A 17243-nucleotide genomic window follows, 5' to 3' on the forward strand; every position below is an offset into this window, starting at 1 on the left:
TCCTCCTCTGATGGAGAGTGACTTTCAAAGTTCACCATTCTCTCATCGTCGAGGAAGGTACTAAGAGTCTGTGACTCACGCTTGATTGACATAAGACAAAGGAATGAAAAACGCAACCAAACGGTTAGCTGTTTAGGTTCCAACCTCAAAGAGGAAATGAAGCGAATGTTGTCACTCGGTGTCAACAGTCTGATGGGGGAGGGTGTAATGGGGCACACATCGGTTGGAGAACCGTTGTTGTGGTACATTTACTTTATGGGTAAAATACCCTTTTATCTAATTTTAAAATAGTTAGTTACTTAAATCCCATTTATTATGGGTAATAAATGTGGTCGCCGCCAGATATAAATCTGGCGGCCAAAATCTATTTTTAATTAGCTAGGGTACGGTTTTTAGATTTAAATAATTAAATATAGTTCAGTTCCCCTTTTAATCTTAAAGCGTTAAGTGCCTTCCTAAGGCTTCCGCATTGATCTGCAAGAGATAGAAGCCTTTCTAAGGTATATCCTCTTAGGCACTAGTTTCCACATAATTCTACGAACCCCTGAATCGTTTGAACTAGAATTCCTTAAGCTTTAATAGCTTGTACAACTCCCTGAGCTGTTAAACCCATTAGTTCAATAGAACTAAGTGACTCTCTGAGTCTGAAAGTCTTCCTCTGACTTTAGGAGCGAGGTAGCTCCGCTACACTCTGCCTTCACCGTCGAGACACTGGACTTCTCACACTTTGTTTAAGCATTAAGGGGCACTTAATTAGAACTTGTTTCAGAATCTCATGCTGCCAAAGCAAATAAATTTCTCGAATAGTAGGTCAATTCGTTTTGCACTTTTCTCTCAGTTCCCAACGCGAGAAGCTGTGTTAAAAAAGTCAGAAACATTGCTTGCTACGTCTTGAAAAAATAGGTCTGATGATAAATCTATTCACAGAGAAGACACCACAGCTTGCAAATGTCTATACTAGATAAGTTCGAATTTGACCGACGTTTTGCGCACAGTGTCGTTTAAAGGCGTAAAGCGGAATTGAGGACGAAAAAATAACTAAGTATTTGCGAGGTGCATATGTTTATTCTGATTGGTTATTGTTTAATATAGTCTCAGTCGAGGGGTGTCGTTAGCCGAAATGAGTTGCCGTTAAAACTCGGTTGAAAAAAACAAACTGTCTAATTGAAGAATCTTTTAAATTAATTATTTCTATAATTATATCCTATAGAATAACTCCCATTATTACCCGAATACAATTGAGATCCAAATTGAAGTTCAATAACTTTTTATTTGTATTAACACGACTAACCAATAATCAACTTCGCAATATCGCTCTCGCATTTTGATTCGCAATTGACCGTTATGTGGTTGCTAGGCCTGGGCCTAGGATGTTGTCTGTGCGTGTGTTGCTGTTGCTGTTGCTGCTTTGCCGGTCTCTTCGACGAGGGGAAGGTGTCCCCGCTACCTGTGCCCGTTAGGCGGCCCTTTTCACGGATAAATCGACAGACTCGCCGCGCACGCGCGAGAGAATCCCGCTAAGGAATGGTCGTTTAATGCCGGTTGGAGAAGAGGTGGCATCACTGGAGGCCATGGTGTCGCTCTTGTCCGTTTCCATGCTTATGCGCAATAAGGTCGATGCGCGGATCGAGTGCTCAATCGAACTTTCCGAAATGCGATCCACAGTAGGCAAGTGCTGCTTCAGCGAGTGCTGCTGTATATCCTTAATGTCGCAATTTATTGGCACTGCTGGCTTCACTTCAATTTCTTGCTGGTTATCTAAATCCAAGTCAACGCCTGCAACCTCCTCCATTGCCATTTGTTGCATCTTGGCAAGCGGCCACACAATTGTATGATCCTTTGTATGCTCACGAGCTTCTATAATGGCTGAGATATCGGGGGCCGAGTCGCGCAAGTATCCAATGTCGACAGGGTTCTGCTTGTAGCTCGAAAGCCGCTCTGCTGTGATTGCGGCGGCTGCGACAACAGTTGCAGCTGAGATAGAAAGCTTCCCCCCTCCGGATGGCGTTGAAGCTGAACTGTTTGCTCCAGATTGTGATGTGGCGATTTCAAACCCAAGCGTGCTACGGGGCGTAAGATTGTTGGCGATGTATGATCGCGGTGTATTGCTTTCATTAAAGAATGCCCCGGGGCCTCGTGTTACTCGTGCACGACTGTGTTCTCGCGCACGAGCATCGTAGGTTGAGCGCGTGGAAGTCGTTGAACGAATGGAAAGATTCGACTGAGCTGAAGCGTCTGAATATGCCGATGGCGTGCGCGACCCACCACCATTGACCATGTATAGATCCATAAGATTCATTTCGTTGTGTGCGATTGTACTGCCGGAAGTAATGGAAGAGGTAGAGATATCTGACATGTTTTCGTCTTCGTCTTGCCCTACGGCCTTTTGCACACCCATGTTGCATACTGAGCAAATACGAACATTTTTAAGCGTTGTTCCAGGTACCTCCACTGACTTAAAAACGCTGCACTTGCCACAAATTACCTCACCGCAACTTCGACAATGGTGACGCGGGCGAAACGTACCAAAAGTCCTGCTGCACACGGCGCAATGCAAACGCTCGTGGTTGGGCACCCACTGCTTCTTGTCAACAAATGTGCAAGCGTTCATTTGCTGTTTGTCTATAATTCGGCGTACCTGCACAATGCTGTTCAATAGCTGTGACTCGGCCGTCTTAAATGCCCATTGTGCAGGAAAATAACCCCCGGGGTCAAATCGTGCTACATGATGCACCCGTACTACATTTGACTCGACCCGATCCAGACGATACATGTAACCGGCGAGAATCTTAGCGCGAACAAGTCCATGCGAATTTTCGAGTGATGGACATTCGTTAACATCAATGGAGTTGAGAACGCGAATATACATTTCGTTTCCGAACGAGTCCATGATCTTATCTTGCACCTCAAGGCAGCAGTAGTCTCGATGTGATACAATCGGTGTGGGCGTCTTGACCGCGTACCATTTAATGCCGATATATCTGAAGGGCGTTAGTGGGGTACGCGGGACAATTGTGAGCAGCACAGCGGCATCCATCACAGCAGGATTCAGTTTTTTCATAAGCCTTCGAAATAGTGCGTCATCATGCGCCGCGTAAGCACGGCCGACTTGATCTAGTGAGGCTGAAAGCTGACCCTTGCAACCCACCTCAGCAATGTTGGATTTGTATGCCTTAGGACCCCGCATCTGGCCAAAGTTGCGGTAAATGGCGACGCCTTTCTTCTCCCGCATAGGGATCCAGCTATTCTTGTGACAGTCACTCAGTGCGAAAACTTTGCGGATCGATGCTTCCGCGAATTCAATGTACTGACGCCGCATGTCCTCGGAAACGCGCACATTTCTGTTAAAGAAACCCTTAGGCAGCGGCAAAGAAGTCGACATCGCAACGGCTGCTTTTGCTTCGAGTATCCTAAGTAGGATCGTAAAGGCGGAGTGAACTGCGGCAGTCCGTTGACGAACCGAGTTTTGTGTATTCGCGTGTCGAGTTGTCGTCGTCTGGGGACGTTGGGCTACCTGGTGCCGATCTTCCAACTGCAGTGCTGCAGCGAACCAGACGGCGATCGATATGGAGGTAAAGTTGCCAACGCGTCGCCTCTACACAAATTGTGGCCAATCACCCCACTATCGGCATTGGCGCCTGTCTGATTTTGGACTGACTATTCGCTAGAAAAAAGTGTTGCGGCGTCTGCGACGGGGATAATGACATTAAGAAAGTTTTCTTTGATGGCTTTTGAGTCATCAAAGAAAACTTTCTTAATGTCATTATCCCCGTCGCAGACGCCGCCAACTGGACGACACAATTATTTGCAGTACTCTATCACAAATTTGCCTTTGTCGCTGGCAGATGCAAAGTCGTCGAGAAGAAGTTTGGATTACATCACTCATAGTTTTGCTTAGAGTGTACAATGAAGTTACAAATTCGGTAAAATGTTTGAGTAAAACTATTACAACAAGTGCTCAAAGAATTATCAAATATTGCAAGGGAGTTAATACTACGTTTCGTAATGAAAAAATCCTCAAAAAACGACATTATAGCGTTTTTGTAACGGGGTAAAGCGCCTAATGTCACACACCGGGAACTCATTTTTTTTCGTGTAAAGTAATTTGACCTGCCACTAAATGAGGATCCCTTGTGTATGATATGAACAGAGGTGTCTTAAAACGTCCTTCTAGATAACAAGCGCACACGTGAAGCCGGGTAACCGCTTCCGTGGCGACGCTGTTCTAAGGTACAAGTTCGTTGTGTGAGGTCGCTACAAGCGCCCACCAACTACCTCACTGCAAGTGAGAGAAGACGGTCAAACCGCTTTCAAGCTGTGCTAGAAGGTGTGTGCTTGTAGTGCGAGGCAGCTTTAGAAGCGCCAACCTACACTTTTACATATTATATTATTCTTTCGACTAGTCCTTAAGACTTACCTACAAAGTCCAGTTCTAGTAGACACCAGAGAGCCCGCATGTAAAGGGCTAACTGCCTTATGTTACTCGTCCGTGAAGTACACTTAACAGGGAGCTCGTGCGAAGTTAATTGACATGTCACTCGGTTGAGGTTCACAATGTGACCCACCCTTGTGTATTTGATGCTCATAGGTGCATTCGTATTGAAGGGGGTACGTCTGACGTTATCTGGAAGCTGAAGTATTTAGAATAAAAATGCTCGCCATGTAGGGATGGATCTGTAGAGATAGCTTCTAGTCATTGTAATAAAAGGTTTGATATTTAATTCTTCTAACTATAGTCAGTCTTAAATTACTTTATAGAGCTCAGTGCGCACGAGAAGACGGGCAACAGGTTCCGTTACGTCACTTACTCAAAGTGCAAGCTCGATCGGTGAGGTCGCCTCAGGCGTCCACCAACTACCTCACTGCACGTGAGAGAAGACAGTCTAACTGTTTCCTCGCTATGCCCGAAGGTGTGTGTGCTGTAGTGCAAGGTCGCTTTAGAAGCGCCCGCCTACATCGCAACCTGTGCTTTAAATTTGCAGACTGTTCTGTGTGCGAATGGGAATAAGGTTGCACCAAAAATATTGAAGGTACTTTCTCGGTAGAGCCCGAGTTAAACGCGTCGAATTTCACCTTACCTATTTTAGTAATCACTTCTATTAGCCGTAACGGTGCGTACGCCTCTTGTCTTAAACGATAATTCCCGTCAATCCTCGGGGTAGGGATACCGACCCCGATTTACCAGATTTTGGCTCTGGTGGACTCGCAGTTAGCGCGTTCAACAAGATGGTGCCTATTACCATGATGTCCCAGATGATGTGAGTTTGCCGCATTCGAATAAAGTAGGCCTTTTTTTCTTGAAATGGAGCCAGACTCACCAAACTCGATCTCGCTTTAAGAGTCTCGACGGAGGGTATGGTTATACGAAAGTGACGGGGTCGTATCGAGTTACCTTACGAGTGTATGATCAGGCGTTCGATGACCGCGAGTACTATTTTAAATCTGGTCCACGATGCGTGACGAGGTATCTTCCCAGACGAAGGGAAAGCCGACTACGCTGTACGTATTCGTGTCGTCGGCGTCGTTGAACGAGTCGTGGTCGCGGTTTGTCACGAGTACAACTCCGACCCGGCGTTCTTTCGGAAAAGGAAGCATCCGGGTTTGGTTGCATGCAACATCCGTCATCGCATGAGCGTCTTGCGTGCAGCCGCGTGCGACGAGTCGTCGAACATGAATCTAACGGGGAGCTACATTCAGTACTGTACGTTGCAGCAAGTGTGAGAAGGCGATATACGCTCAGTCGAACATGGCTGATTGGATTCAGTAGGTAAGCGACTATCTGCTGTCGGCGAACGTACGGCATGTATCGAACAGCGAACGGGACACACGAACGATGTGATTCGATCGGCCAACGATCCAGTTCGCATATGTTCAGCTGCCGGTGTAGGCGACTGCTGCACAACCACGAGTGCGTTCACCCATTCGAGTGCACAAAGAGGAGTTGCCGCACGCGCGGTTTTCGGACTCACGAAGGAGGCCAGGAACATTGCGTGGTAAGGCCTCGGAGTGGGCTTTCTCGGCGCTTATGGTGGACGGTAAGGCGTTTCCTTCATGAGCGACCTTTTAGACAAAGTTTCGCGCCATGTGTTAGCCGCCGAATAACGAAGGCTACTTAAGGCGCGCCTTTTTAAAGCGCGATAGGCGAAGCGATCCCTGCAAGAATGTGTGCAGTAGATGCGCTCGCAGTCTGCATCCATTACTGTGCGTTCGATACCGGTACAGATTTAGGTGCCCACGTTTATGAATGGGCTGTGACACGGCCCATCGCGACAGGTCCTTTAAAAAGGTGCCGTTGACGATGGAAAAGGCAACTTAGTTGTGTAACAATTCTTTAACAGTGCCTCGGCGACAGCTTGATTTAAGCTTTCGGCCGAAAGGTTAGGTGTTGCTCCTATGGAAATGGGCAGTGCAGATGCTACAATTGCGACAAGTGCGGCCATGTGATGGCTCGGTTCTATGCCATCTTTGATGGCGCTAAGACACACAGCAAGAGGACTCCCTACCCGAAGGATGATGACAAGAACCATCGTGCAAGCCGCATGAGTTCTGCATAGACCACTGAGGGTTCGGGAAATGCAGGAGCGCAGTAGGAGTGAAATGCCCTACTGACGCGGACTCTGAAGCGAACTGAGTTCAAAGCTATCGAACAAATGCGAAATTTTGGACCTCAACCCTGCTGGTAAACGCTCGAGTACGATGCTATGACCATGTGATGACCATTCTCCTGGATTCGGATGCATCACAGAATTTTGTGAGACTCGCGGCTCTAAAACAGAGAACGGCGATGTATGAGTCATTTTGCCACGATGGCAAGCGAGAAGAGGCGACCGTTCGTTAAGCGAATGGTGCCCTCGTAAGATCTAAGGGAGTTCAAGTTGAACTCGCCTTCAGTTTAGGGGCTTCTCCTGTAGAGAGAAGCTCACGGTGCTAGATATGGAGAGTCCGTATGACATCATCCTAGGCATGCCATAGTTGGCAAGATATTAACCATGGAAAGGCTGGCGTAGACGCACAGTTGCGACTTATATGCAGGACACCGGAAAGGATGTGCTCCTACGAGAGGCTTGTGCAACTGATGTCGTGTCGAACACAGTTGAGGGTGCGTTGACGGTATGTCAAACGTCACCAATTCCTACCCAGCTAGTGAAGACTGGGGTAGTGAAGAGAACAATGACTAGTCATGTGTCCCATAGTCCTGCACAGATGTACGATTTAAAGTGTCTTCAAAATTGACAAATAGCTTAACTAATCGCATTCGGCCGTCAGCAGCCTCTAATTTGCTACCGCTCGGTGTTTTTGAGCTTCAATTTGCGCAGATCGATCCCTTTTCCTGTGTAAGTACTTGTAATAAAAGACTTACGTCCGATGCCGAGAGCCTGTGGCAGTAGACGGCAAGCTGACAGGGAGTCAAGCGTCGCATAAACCGGCACAGTGCCTATATCCCGGTGCTGTTGGAAGGGGTGCGTTAGCTAGGAGAACAACGGCACCCGCTTCCCAGTCAAAGGTCGTAGTGACTCGAAGAACGAGTACACGACAAATTAGGACGACCAACGGCACGTCTAAACAAGTAACCTTTCAATCAGATCATATAAAGAGGACGGGCCTTCGAACGAGGTGTTCGAGGCCGTCAAAGACGAAATTACGGAGGCATCCTCAGTTGAGGTGCTGCGGCAAGTCTTTAAATCTGCCGAGGAGATAGTAAATCTCCCGGAGATGTCGTGGGATCTGTTCTTTGCTGAATTAAAGGATGGAAAGATTCACGAGATAGTTACACCAGTTCCAGAAGAGAACTTGATGGACTGTTGCTCGTCTTCCACAATGGACGAGAGCGTCCTTGAAATGGACAAAAAGAAACGGTTCGCTGCTCAAGGCTGGATGCCTTGAGAGACAGTCTGTTCCTTAAAATTCTGGAAACATCGCGATTTGTTCCCAGAAGAAGTGCTGAACCGCCTACCAGCAGATAGGGCCATCGGGCACGAGATAGACCTTGAACCCGTCACCAAGTATTGCGTGACCAGGCAAGGACCGTTGTCAAAAGAACAAGTCGATTATATCGATGAGTTCTTCGACAAGCGAGCCAAGGCGGAACATGTGAATGAGAGCAAATCGCCTCTCAGCAGCCCGACCTTTTGTGTGCGTAAAACCACATGTGGATGGCGCGTGGTCTATGCTTACAAAAAGCTGAACACGGCGATCCTACCGGCGCAAACGCCAATCCCGCGGAAAGATGTCTTGTTGATGTTGTCTCCATGGGAAAGTCAACTATCTTTTCCGCTTTGGATTTGAAGGATGGCTACTATCAGGTAGGTACTCATGAGAGAGTCCGATGTAGCCAAAACGGCAGTAAGCACCCCAAGTGGTATGCTTTGGGAGTGGCTTGTGATGTCCCAAGATTTGAAAAACGAACCAGCGGCATTCAACCGAGTGGTGGCTCACGTGATGCGTCAGCACCGTGCCTAAGCGCCCCATTACTTTGACGATGTATTCGTGCATAGTAGGGCCGAGGACAGGCTGAGAGAGACATAGAGTCGCATAAGCATCATTTAGACGCTGTGTTGCAGACTCTGCGTGACGCCCATCTGTAACTCAACTTGCAAAAGTGCGTCATAGGGGTCCCTGAGGTACCTGTTCTGGGCTGCATCGTTTGTACGCATGATGTACGAGCAGACCCAGACAAGGTAACATCGGTAAAGGAATTGCCAATCCCACGGCATGTGAAGGCTTTGCGCCAATTCATAGGGCTCGATAATTACTTGCATAAATATAGCAAAAATTATGCTGAGCAAGCTATAGCATTATCTGACCTCCTCAAAAAGGACGCAGAATGGGTTTGGTTAATAGAAGAAGATCATGCGCTCACATTAGTGGAGCAATCTCTTGTTGAGGCACCGGTCTTGGCATTGCCAGACGCTAATAAGCCCTTTAGTGTCGTCTCCGATGCAAGTAATTTTGCAATCGGCAGCGCACTCATGCAGAAGGATGACGACGGCGTTTACCGTGTCATCTCTTATCAGTCCCGGCTTATAAAAGCCGCGGAACTGAATTACCTTGTGTATGACAAGCAGCGACTTTCAATAAAGTATGCTCTTGTTAAGTTTCGAGTGTAGATATTGGGAACTGAACCATTTGTGGTTTATATGGATCACGCATCACTGCGGACCGCGATAAACTTAGCGCGCCTCTCGCCTAGAATGGCATGATGGCTTACATTCTTCTCTGAATTTAATTTCAAACTTGAATACAAGCCGGGTAAGTCGAATGTCCTGGCTGACGCTTTATCGCGCAGAGCAGATTTCGAGGCAAGACACCAGGAAAGTATGTCTAGTGCTAAAGCACAATTTTAGCCGTCGACGTTGACAGCCATGTGGGCATACCACTTGACGAGCTCATTAGCCTCTGGAAATAAAGAGAACGACATTCAGGACGACCATTGTCGCCTGCTGTCGATTCACTTTAGTGGACGAAAAATAAACTTCCGTCGCACCTGAAAGCTAAGCCAAATTGCTTTAGCTCGGTGAAAAACTTTCAGCCGAATGACTTCTCCTACCACAAAAGGACTCGGAGAGCGAGGGATACCACGCGCATAATGCAGGTCCATCATCATCAACTTCTCCAAGATGTAAAGTCGAGTGTTCTAGGCGTTAATAACCCTGACGATCCTTTGCGCGGACATCCTGAAGATCCGAGGTCAGTCGCATAACTTGACCCTCGAGATCCACAAAACCTTGTCCGGCAGCGCTTAACTTCTGCGACTGAACGGACGAAGGTAAGGCAGCCACGAGAAGGTGAGCAAGATCGCCACTCCTATCGAGCGCCGCCTTCACTGATGGATGCGGGTCGGAATCAACGCTTCCTTGTTGGACGGTTGCTTGCACACCGCTCAGTGTGGCAAAAATATCGGATCCTCGTCCAATGGAGAGGTTATTCGAAGATTTTTGACTCTTGGGACCGATCAATACCCTACGTATTGGCGTGCCCGGCTTGGTGACTGCCTATGAAAAGGAGGACCAGCTGACGCCTCTTTGGTAGTCTCAAATGGACTAGCAGAAGTAGCGTAGTGAGAAGAAACAGGGGGTACAGTGCCGCCCATGATTTCTTTTACACGCAAGCGTACGAAATAATTCGCTGCAACCGCTGTTTCATCGCATTGGAATGCGGATGAATGTTGCGCGTGAATTCCGCCTCGTATTGGTCAGGCGTTTTAATTGAACGCAACATGACCGGGATCGGAAATATACGCCCAAGCGATTTCCCCTAAGCCTTCCATGATTTAAAGACGCCATAATAATTATGAGCGTCTAGGTAAGCGCGTTCTAGGAGCGACGCTATTAACCCCGTTTACAGGGGCCATTAAGATGGAGGGGGCATGAGTGATATGCCACCCGTCACATAGCCATGTTTGATACGACTGGCTTGTGACACCGACTGAGCACGCTCACGTATCGTCGGCGGAGCTTCAGGGTCAAAAATTTTTAAGTTAGAACCATTATTGATAATGGTCTGAGCTATAGACGTTGTGGTTTTACCCAACGGAGAAGCGGCTGCGCCTTTATGGACAGCGCTCTCATTAATGATCGCTGCCCTATCCAGCGCAGACGACGCGAAAGCGTTCGTAAATGTTGCTGTCTCCATATGTGAGCAATGAGAGAAGTTTGGATGGACAATAATGCGCCATCATCCTTCCTCATGAGCTCGTCGTCGGCATCACTATTATGAGGTGACGGCAACGGTGTCGACTCATTGTAGTTGACAATGAGCGACGGATCAACATCCTCACTGTTAAAGTGGGATGGATCCTTAAGCCTAATTAACGCGGCTGCAGCACCAGTAGCTGTCGGCGTTTCGACTAAGGCATTAGACGCTGCCGGAGTGTTAACGCGGCGNTGTTGCTGCTTTGCCGGTCTCTTCGACGAGGGGAAGGTGTCCCCGCTACCTGTGCCCGTTAGGCGGCCCTTTTCACGGATAAATCGACAGACTCGCCGCGCACGCGCGAGAGAATCCCGCTAAGGAATGGTCGTTTAATGCCGGTTGGAGAAGAGGTGGCATCACTGGAGGCCATGGTGTCGCTCTTGTCCGTTTCCATGCTTATGCGCAATAAGGTCGATGCGCGGATCGAGTGCTCAATCGAACTTTCCGAAATGCGATCCACAGTAGGCAAGTGCTGCTTCAGCGAGTGCTGCTGTATATCCTTAATGTCGCAATTTATTGGCACTGCTGGCTTCACTTCAATTTCTTGCTGGTTATCTAAATCCAAGTCAACGCCTGCAACCTCCTCCATTGCCATTTGTTGCATCTTGGCAAGCGGCCACACAATTGTATGATCCTTTGTATGCTCACGAGCTTCTATAATGGCTGAGATATCGGGGGCCGAGTCGCGCAAGTATCCAATGTCGACAGGGTTCTGCTTGTAGCTCGAAAGCCGCTCTGCTGTGATTGCGGCGGCTGCGACAACAGTTGCAGCTGAGATAGAAAGCTTCCCCCCTCCGGATGGCGTTGAAGCTGAACTGTTTGCTCCAGATTGTGATGTGGCGATTTCAAACCCAAGCGTGCTACGGGGCGTAAGATTGTTGGCGATGTATGATCGCGGTGTATTGCTTTCATTAAAGAATGCCCCGGGGCCTCGTGTTACTCGTGCACGACTGTGTTCTCGCGCACGAGCATCGTAGGTTGAGCGCGTGGAAGTCGTTGAACGAATGGAAAGATTCGACTGAGCTGAAGCGTCTGAATATGCCGATGGCGTGCGCGACCCACCACCATTGACCATGTATAGATCCATAAGATTCATTTCGTTGTGTGCGATTGTACTGCCGGAAGTAATGGAAGAGGTAGAGATATCTGACATGTTTTCGTCTTCGTCTTGCCCTACGGCCTTTTGCACACCCATGTTGCATACTGAGCAAATACGAACATTTTTAAGCGTTGTTCCAGGTACCTCCACTGACTTAAAAACGCTGCACTTGCCACAAATTACCTCACCGCAACTTCGACAATGGTGACGCGGGCGAAACGTACCAAAAGTCCTGCTGCACACGGCGCAATGCAAACGCTCGTGGTTGGGCACCCACTGCTTCTTGTCAACAAATGTGCAAGCGTTCATTTGCTGTTTGTCTATAATTCGGCGTACCTGCACAATGCTGTTCAATAGCTGTGACTCGGCCGTCTTAAATGCCCATTGTGCAGGAAAATAACCCCCGGGGTCAAATCGTGCTACATGATGCACCCGTACTACATTTGACTCGACCCGATCCAGACGATACATGTAACCGGCGAGAATCTTAGCGCGAACAAGTCCATGCGAATTTTCGAGTGATGGACATTCGTTAACATCAATGGAGTTGAGAACGCGAATATACATTTCGTTTCCGAACGAGTCCATGATCTTATCTTGCACCTCAAGGCAGCAGTAGTCTCGATGTGATACAATCGGTGTGGGCGTCTTGACCGCGTACCATTTAATGCCGATATATCTGAAGGGCGTTAGTGGGGTACGCGGGACAATTGTGAGCAGCACAGCGGCATCCATCACAGCAGGATTCAGTTTTTTCATAAGCCTTCGAAATAGTGCGTCATCATGCGCCGCGTAAGCACGGCCGACTTGATCTAGTGAGGCTGAAAGCTGACCCTTGCAACCCACCTCAGCAATGTTGGATTTGTATGCCTTAGGACCCCGCATCTGGCCAAAGTTGCGGTAAATGGCGACGCCTTTCTTCTCCCGCATAGGGATCCAGCTATTCTTGTGACAGTCACTCAGTGCGAAAACTTTGCGGATCGATGCTTCCGCGAATTCAATGTACTGACGCCGCATGTCCTCGGAAACGCGCACATTTCTGTTAAAGAAACCCTTAGGCAGCGGCAAAGAAGTCGACATCGCAACGGCTGCTTTTGCTTCGAGTATCCTAAGTAGGATCGTAAAGGCGGAGTGAACTGCGGCAGTCCGTTGACGAACCGAGTTTTGTGTATTCGCGTGTCGAGTTGTCGTCGTCTGGGGACGTTGGGCTACCTGGTGCCGATCTTCCAACTGCAGTGCTGCAGCGAACCAGACGGCGATCGATATGGAGGTAAAGTTGCCAACGCGTCGCCTCTACACAAATTGTGGCCAATCACCCCACTATCGGCATTGGCGCCTGTCTGATTTTGGACTGACTATTCGCTAGAAAAAAGTGTTGCGGCGTCTGCGACGGGGATAATGACATTAAGAAAGTTTTCTTTGATGGCTTTTGAGTCATCAAAGAAAACTTTCTTAATGTCATTATCCCCGTCGCAGACGCCGCCAACTGGACGACACAATTATTTGCAGTACTCTATCACAAATTTGCCTTTGTCGCTGGCAGATGCAAAGTCGTCGAGAAGAAGTTTGGATTACATCACTCATAGTTTTGCTTAGAGTGTACAATGAAGTTACAAATTCGGTAAAATGTTTGAGTAAAACTATTACAACAAGTGCTCAAAGAATTATCAAATATTGCAAGGGAGTTAATACTACGTTTCGTAATGAAAAAATCCTCAAAAAACGACATTATAGCGTTTTTGTAACGGGGTAAAGCGCCTAATGTCACACACCGGGAACTCATTTTTTTTCGTGTAAAGTAATTTGACCTGCCACTAAATGAGGATCCCTTGTGTATGATATGAACAGAGGTGTCTTAAAACGTCCTTCTAGATAACAAGCGCACACGTGAAGCCGGGTAACCGCTTCCGTGGCGACGCTGTTCTAAGGTACAAGTTCGTTGTGTGAGGTCGCTACAAGCGCCCACCAACTACCTCACTGCAAGTGAGAGAAGACGGTCAAACCGCTTTCAAGCTGTGCTAGAAGGTGTGTGCTTGTAGTGCGAGGCAGCTTTAGAAGCGCCAACCTACACTTTTACATATTATATTATTCTTTCGACTAGTCCTTAAGACTTACCTACAAAGTCCAGTTCTAGTAGACACCAGAGAGCCCGCATGTAAAGGGCTAACTGCCTTATGTTACTCGTCCGTGAAGTACACTTAACAGGGAGCTCGTGCGAAGTTAATTGACATGTCACTCGGTTGAGGTTCACAATGTGACCCACCCTTGTGTATTTGATGCTCATAGGTGCATTCGTATTGAAAGGGGGTACGTCTGACGTTATCTGGAAGCTGAAGTATTTAGAATAAAAATGCTCGCCATGTAGGGATGGATCTGTAGAGATAGCTTCTAGTCATTGTAATAAAAGGTTTGATATTTAATTCTTCTAACTATAGTCAGTCTTAAATTACTTTATAAAGCTCAGTGCGCACGAGAAGACGGGCAACAGGTTCCGTTACGTCACTTACTCAAAGTGCAAGCTCGATCGGTGAGGTCGCCTCAGGCGTCCACCAACTACCTCACTGCACGTGAGAGAAGACAGTCTAACTGTTTCCTCGCTATGCCCGAAGGTGTGTGTGCTGTAGTGCAAGGTCGCTTTAGAAGCGCCCGCCTACATCGCAACCTGTGCTTTAAATTTGCAGACTGTTCTGTGTGCGAATGGGAATAAGGTTGCACCAAAAATATTGAAGGTACTTTCTCGGTAGAGCCCGAGTTAAACGCGTCGAATTTCACCTTACCTATTTTAGTAATCACTTCTATTAGCCGTAACGGTGCGTACGCCTCTTGTCTTAAACGATAATTCCCGTCAATCCTCGGGGTAGGGATACCGACCCCGATTTACCAGATTTTGGCTCTGGTGGACTCGCAGTTAGCGCGTTCAACAAGATGGTGCCTATTACCATGATGTCCCAGATGATGTGAGTTTGCCGCATTCGAATAAAGTAGGCCTTTTTTTCTTGAAATGGAGCCAGACTCACCAAACTCGATCTCGCTTTAAGAGTCTCGACGGAGGGTATGGTTATACGAAAGTGACGGGGTCGTATCGAGTTACCTTACGAGTGTATGATCAGGCGTTCGATGACCGCGAGTACTATTTTAAATCTGGTCCACGATGCGTGACGAGGTATCTTCCCAGACGAAGGGAAAGCCGACTACGCTGTACGTATTCGTGTCGTCGGCGTCGTTGAACGAGTCGTGGTCGCGGTTTGTCACGAGTACAACTCCGACCCGGCGTTCTTTCGGAAAAGGAAGCATCCGGGTTTGGTTGCATGCAACATCCGTCATCGCATGAGCGTCTTGCGTGCAGCCGCGTGCGACGAGTCGTCGAACATGAATCTAACGGGGAGCTACATTCAGTACTGTACGTTGCAGCAAGTGTGAGAAGGCGATATACGCTCAGTCGAACATGGCTGATTGGATTCAGTAGGTAAGCGACTATCTGCTGTCGGCGAACGTACGGCATGTATCGAACAGCGAATGGGACACACGAACGATGTGATTCGATCGGCCAACGATCCAGTTCGCATATGTTCAGCTGCCGGTGTAGGCGACTGCTGCACAACCACGAGTGCGTTCACCCATTCGAGTGCACAAAGAGGAGTTGCCGCACGCGCGGTTTTCGGACTCACGAAGGAGGCCAGGAACATTGCGTGGTAAGGCCTCGGAGTGGGCTTTCTCGGCGCTTATGGTGGACGGTAAGGCGTTTCCTTCATGAGCGACCTTTTAGACAAAGTTTCGCGCCATGTGTTAGCCGCCGAATAACGAAGGCTACTTAAGGCGCGCCTTTTTAAAGCGCGATAGGCGAAGCGATCCCTGCAAGAATGTGTGCAGTAGATGCGCTCGCAGTCTGCATCCATTACTGTGCGTTCGATACCGGTACAGATTTAGGTGCCCACGTTTATGAATGGGCTGTGACACGGCCCATCGCGACAGGTCCTTTAAAAAGGTGCCGTTGACGATGGAAAAGGCAACTTAGTTGTGTAACAATTCTTTAACAGTGCCTCGGCGACAGCTTGATTTAAGCTTTCGGCCGAAAGGTTAGGTGTTGCTCCTATGGAAATGGGCAGTGCAGATGCTACAATTGCGACAAGTGCGGCCATGTGATGGCTCGGTTCTATGCCATCTTTGATGGCGCTAAGACACACAGCAAGAGGACTCCCTACCCGAAGGATGATGACAAGAACCATCGTGCAAGCCGCATGAGTTCTGCATAGACCACTGAGGGTTCGGGAAATGCAGGAGCGCAGTAGGAGTGAAATGCCCTACTGACGCGGACTCTGAAGCGAACTGAGTTCAAAGCTATCGAACAAATGCGAAATTTTGGACCTCAACCCTGCTGGTAAACGCTCGAGTACGATGCTATGACCATGTGATGACCATTCTCCTGGATTCGGATGCATCACAGAATTTTGTGAGACTCGCGGCTCTAAAACAGAGAACGGCGATGTATGAGTCATTTTGCCACGATGGCAAGCGAGAAGAGGCGACCGTTCGTTAAGCGAATGGTGCCCTCGTAAGATCTAAGGGAGTTCAAGTTGAACTCGCCTTCAGTTTAGGGGCTTCTCCTGTAGAGAGAAGCTCACGGTGCTAGATATGGAGAGTCCGTATGACATCATCCTAGGCATGCCATAGTTGGCAAGATATTAACCATGGAAAGGCTGGCGTAGACGCACAGTTGCGACTTATATGCAGGACACCGGAAAGGATGTGCTCCTACGAGAGGCTTGTGCAACTGATGTCGTGTCGAACACAGTTGAGGGTGCGTTGACGGTATGTCAAACGTCACCAATTCCTACCCAGCTAGTGAAGACTGGGGTAGTGAAGAGAACAATGACTAGTCATGTGTCCCATAGTCCTGCACAGATGTACGATTTAAAGTGTCTCCAAAATTGACAAATAGCTTAACTAATCGCATTCGGCCGTCAGCAGCCTCTAATTTGCTACCGCTCGGTGTTTTTGAGCTTCAATTTGCGCAGATCGATCCCTTTTCCTGTGTAAGTACTTGTAATAAAAGACTTACGTCCGATGCCGAGAGCCTGTGGCAGTAGACGGCAAGCTGACAGGGAGTCAAGCGTCGCATAAACCGGCACAGTGCCTATATCCCGGTGCTGTTGGAAGGGGTGCGTTAGCTAGGAGAACAACGGCACCCGCTTCCCAGTCAAAGGTCGTAGTGACTCGAAGAACGAGTACACGACAAATTAGGACGATCAAAGGCACGTCTAAACAAGTAACCTTTCAATCAGATCATATAAAGAGGACGGGCCTTCGAACGAGGTGTTCGAGGCCGTCAAAGACGAAATTACGGAGGCATCCTCAGTTGAGGTGCTGCGGCAAGTCTTTAAATCTGCCGAGGAGATAGTAAATCTCCCGGAGATGTCGTGGGATCTGTTCTTTGCTGAATTAAAGGATGGAAAGA

The 17243-nt window shown here is 48.2% G+C and overlaps 1 protein-coding gene across 1 annotated transcript; it reads right to left on the reverse strand.

The window, feature by feature from the left end:
• Positions 1 to 1456: 1456 nt before the first annotated feature.
• On the reverse strand, positions 1457 to 12868 carry CCR75_009389 (uncharacterized protein; the record flags this gene model as incomplete). Its single annotated transcript, XM_067967430.1, has 2 exons — positions 1457 to 3595; positions 10961 to 12868. 2 exons carry the CDS (start codon positions 12866 to 12868, stop codon positions 1457 to 1459), a joined length of 4047 nt encoding a protein of 1348 aa, XP_067814926.1.
• Positions 12869 to 17243: the final 4375 nt, after the last annotated feature.

The sequence above is a fragment of the Bremia lactucae genome, linkage group LG10 (genome assembly GCF_004359215.1).
Source record: "Bremia lactucae strain SF5 linkage group LG10, whole genome shotgun sequence".
NCBI classification, from domain to species: Eukaryota; Oomycota; class Peronosporomycetes; order Peronosporales; family Peronosporaceae; genus Bremia; species Bremia lactucae.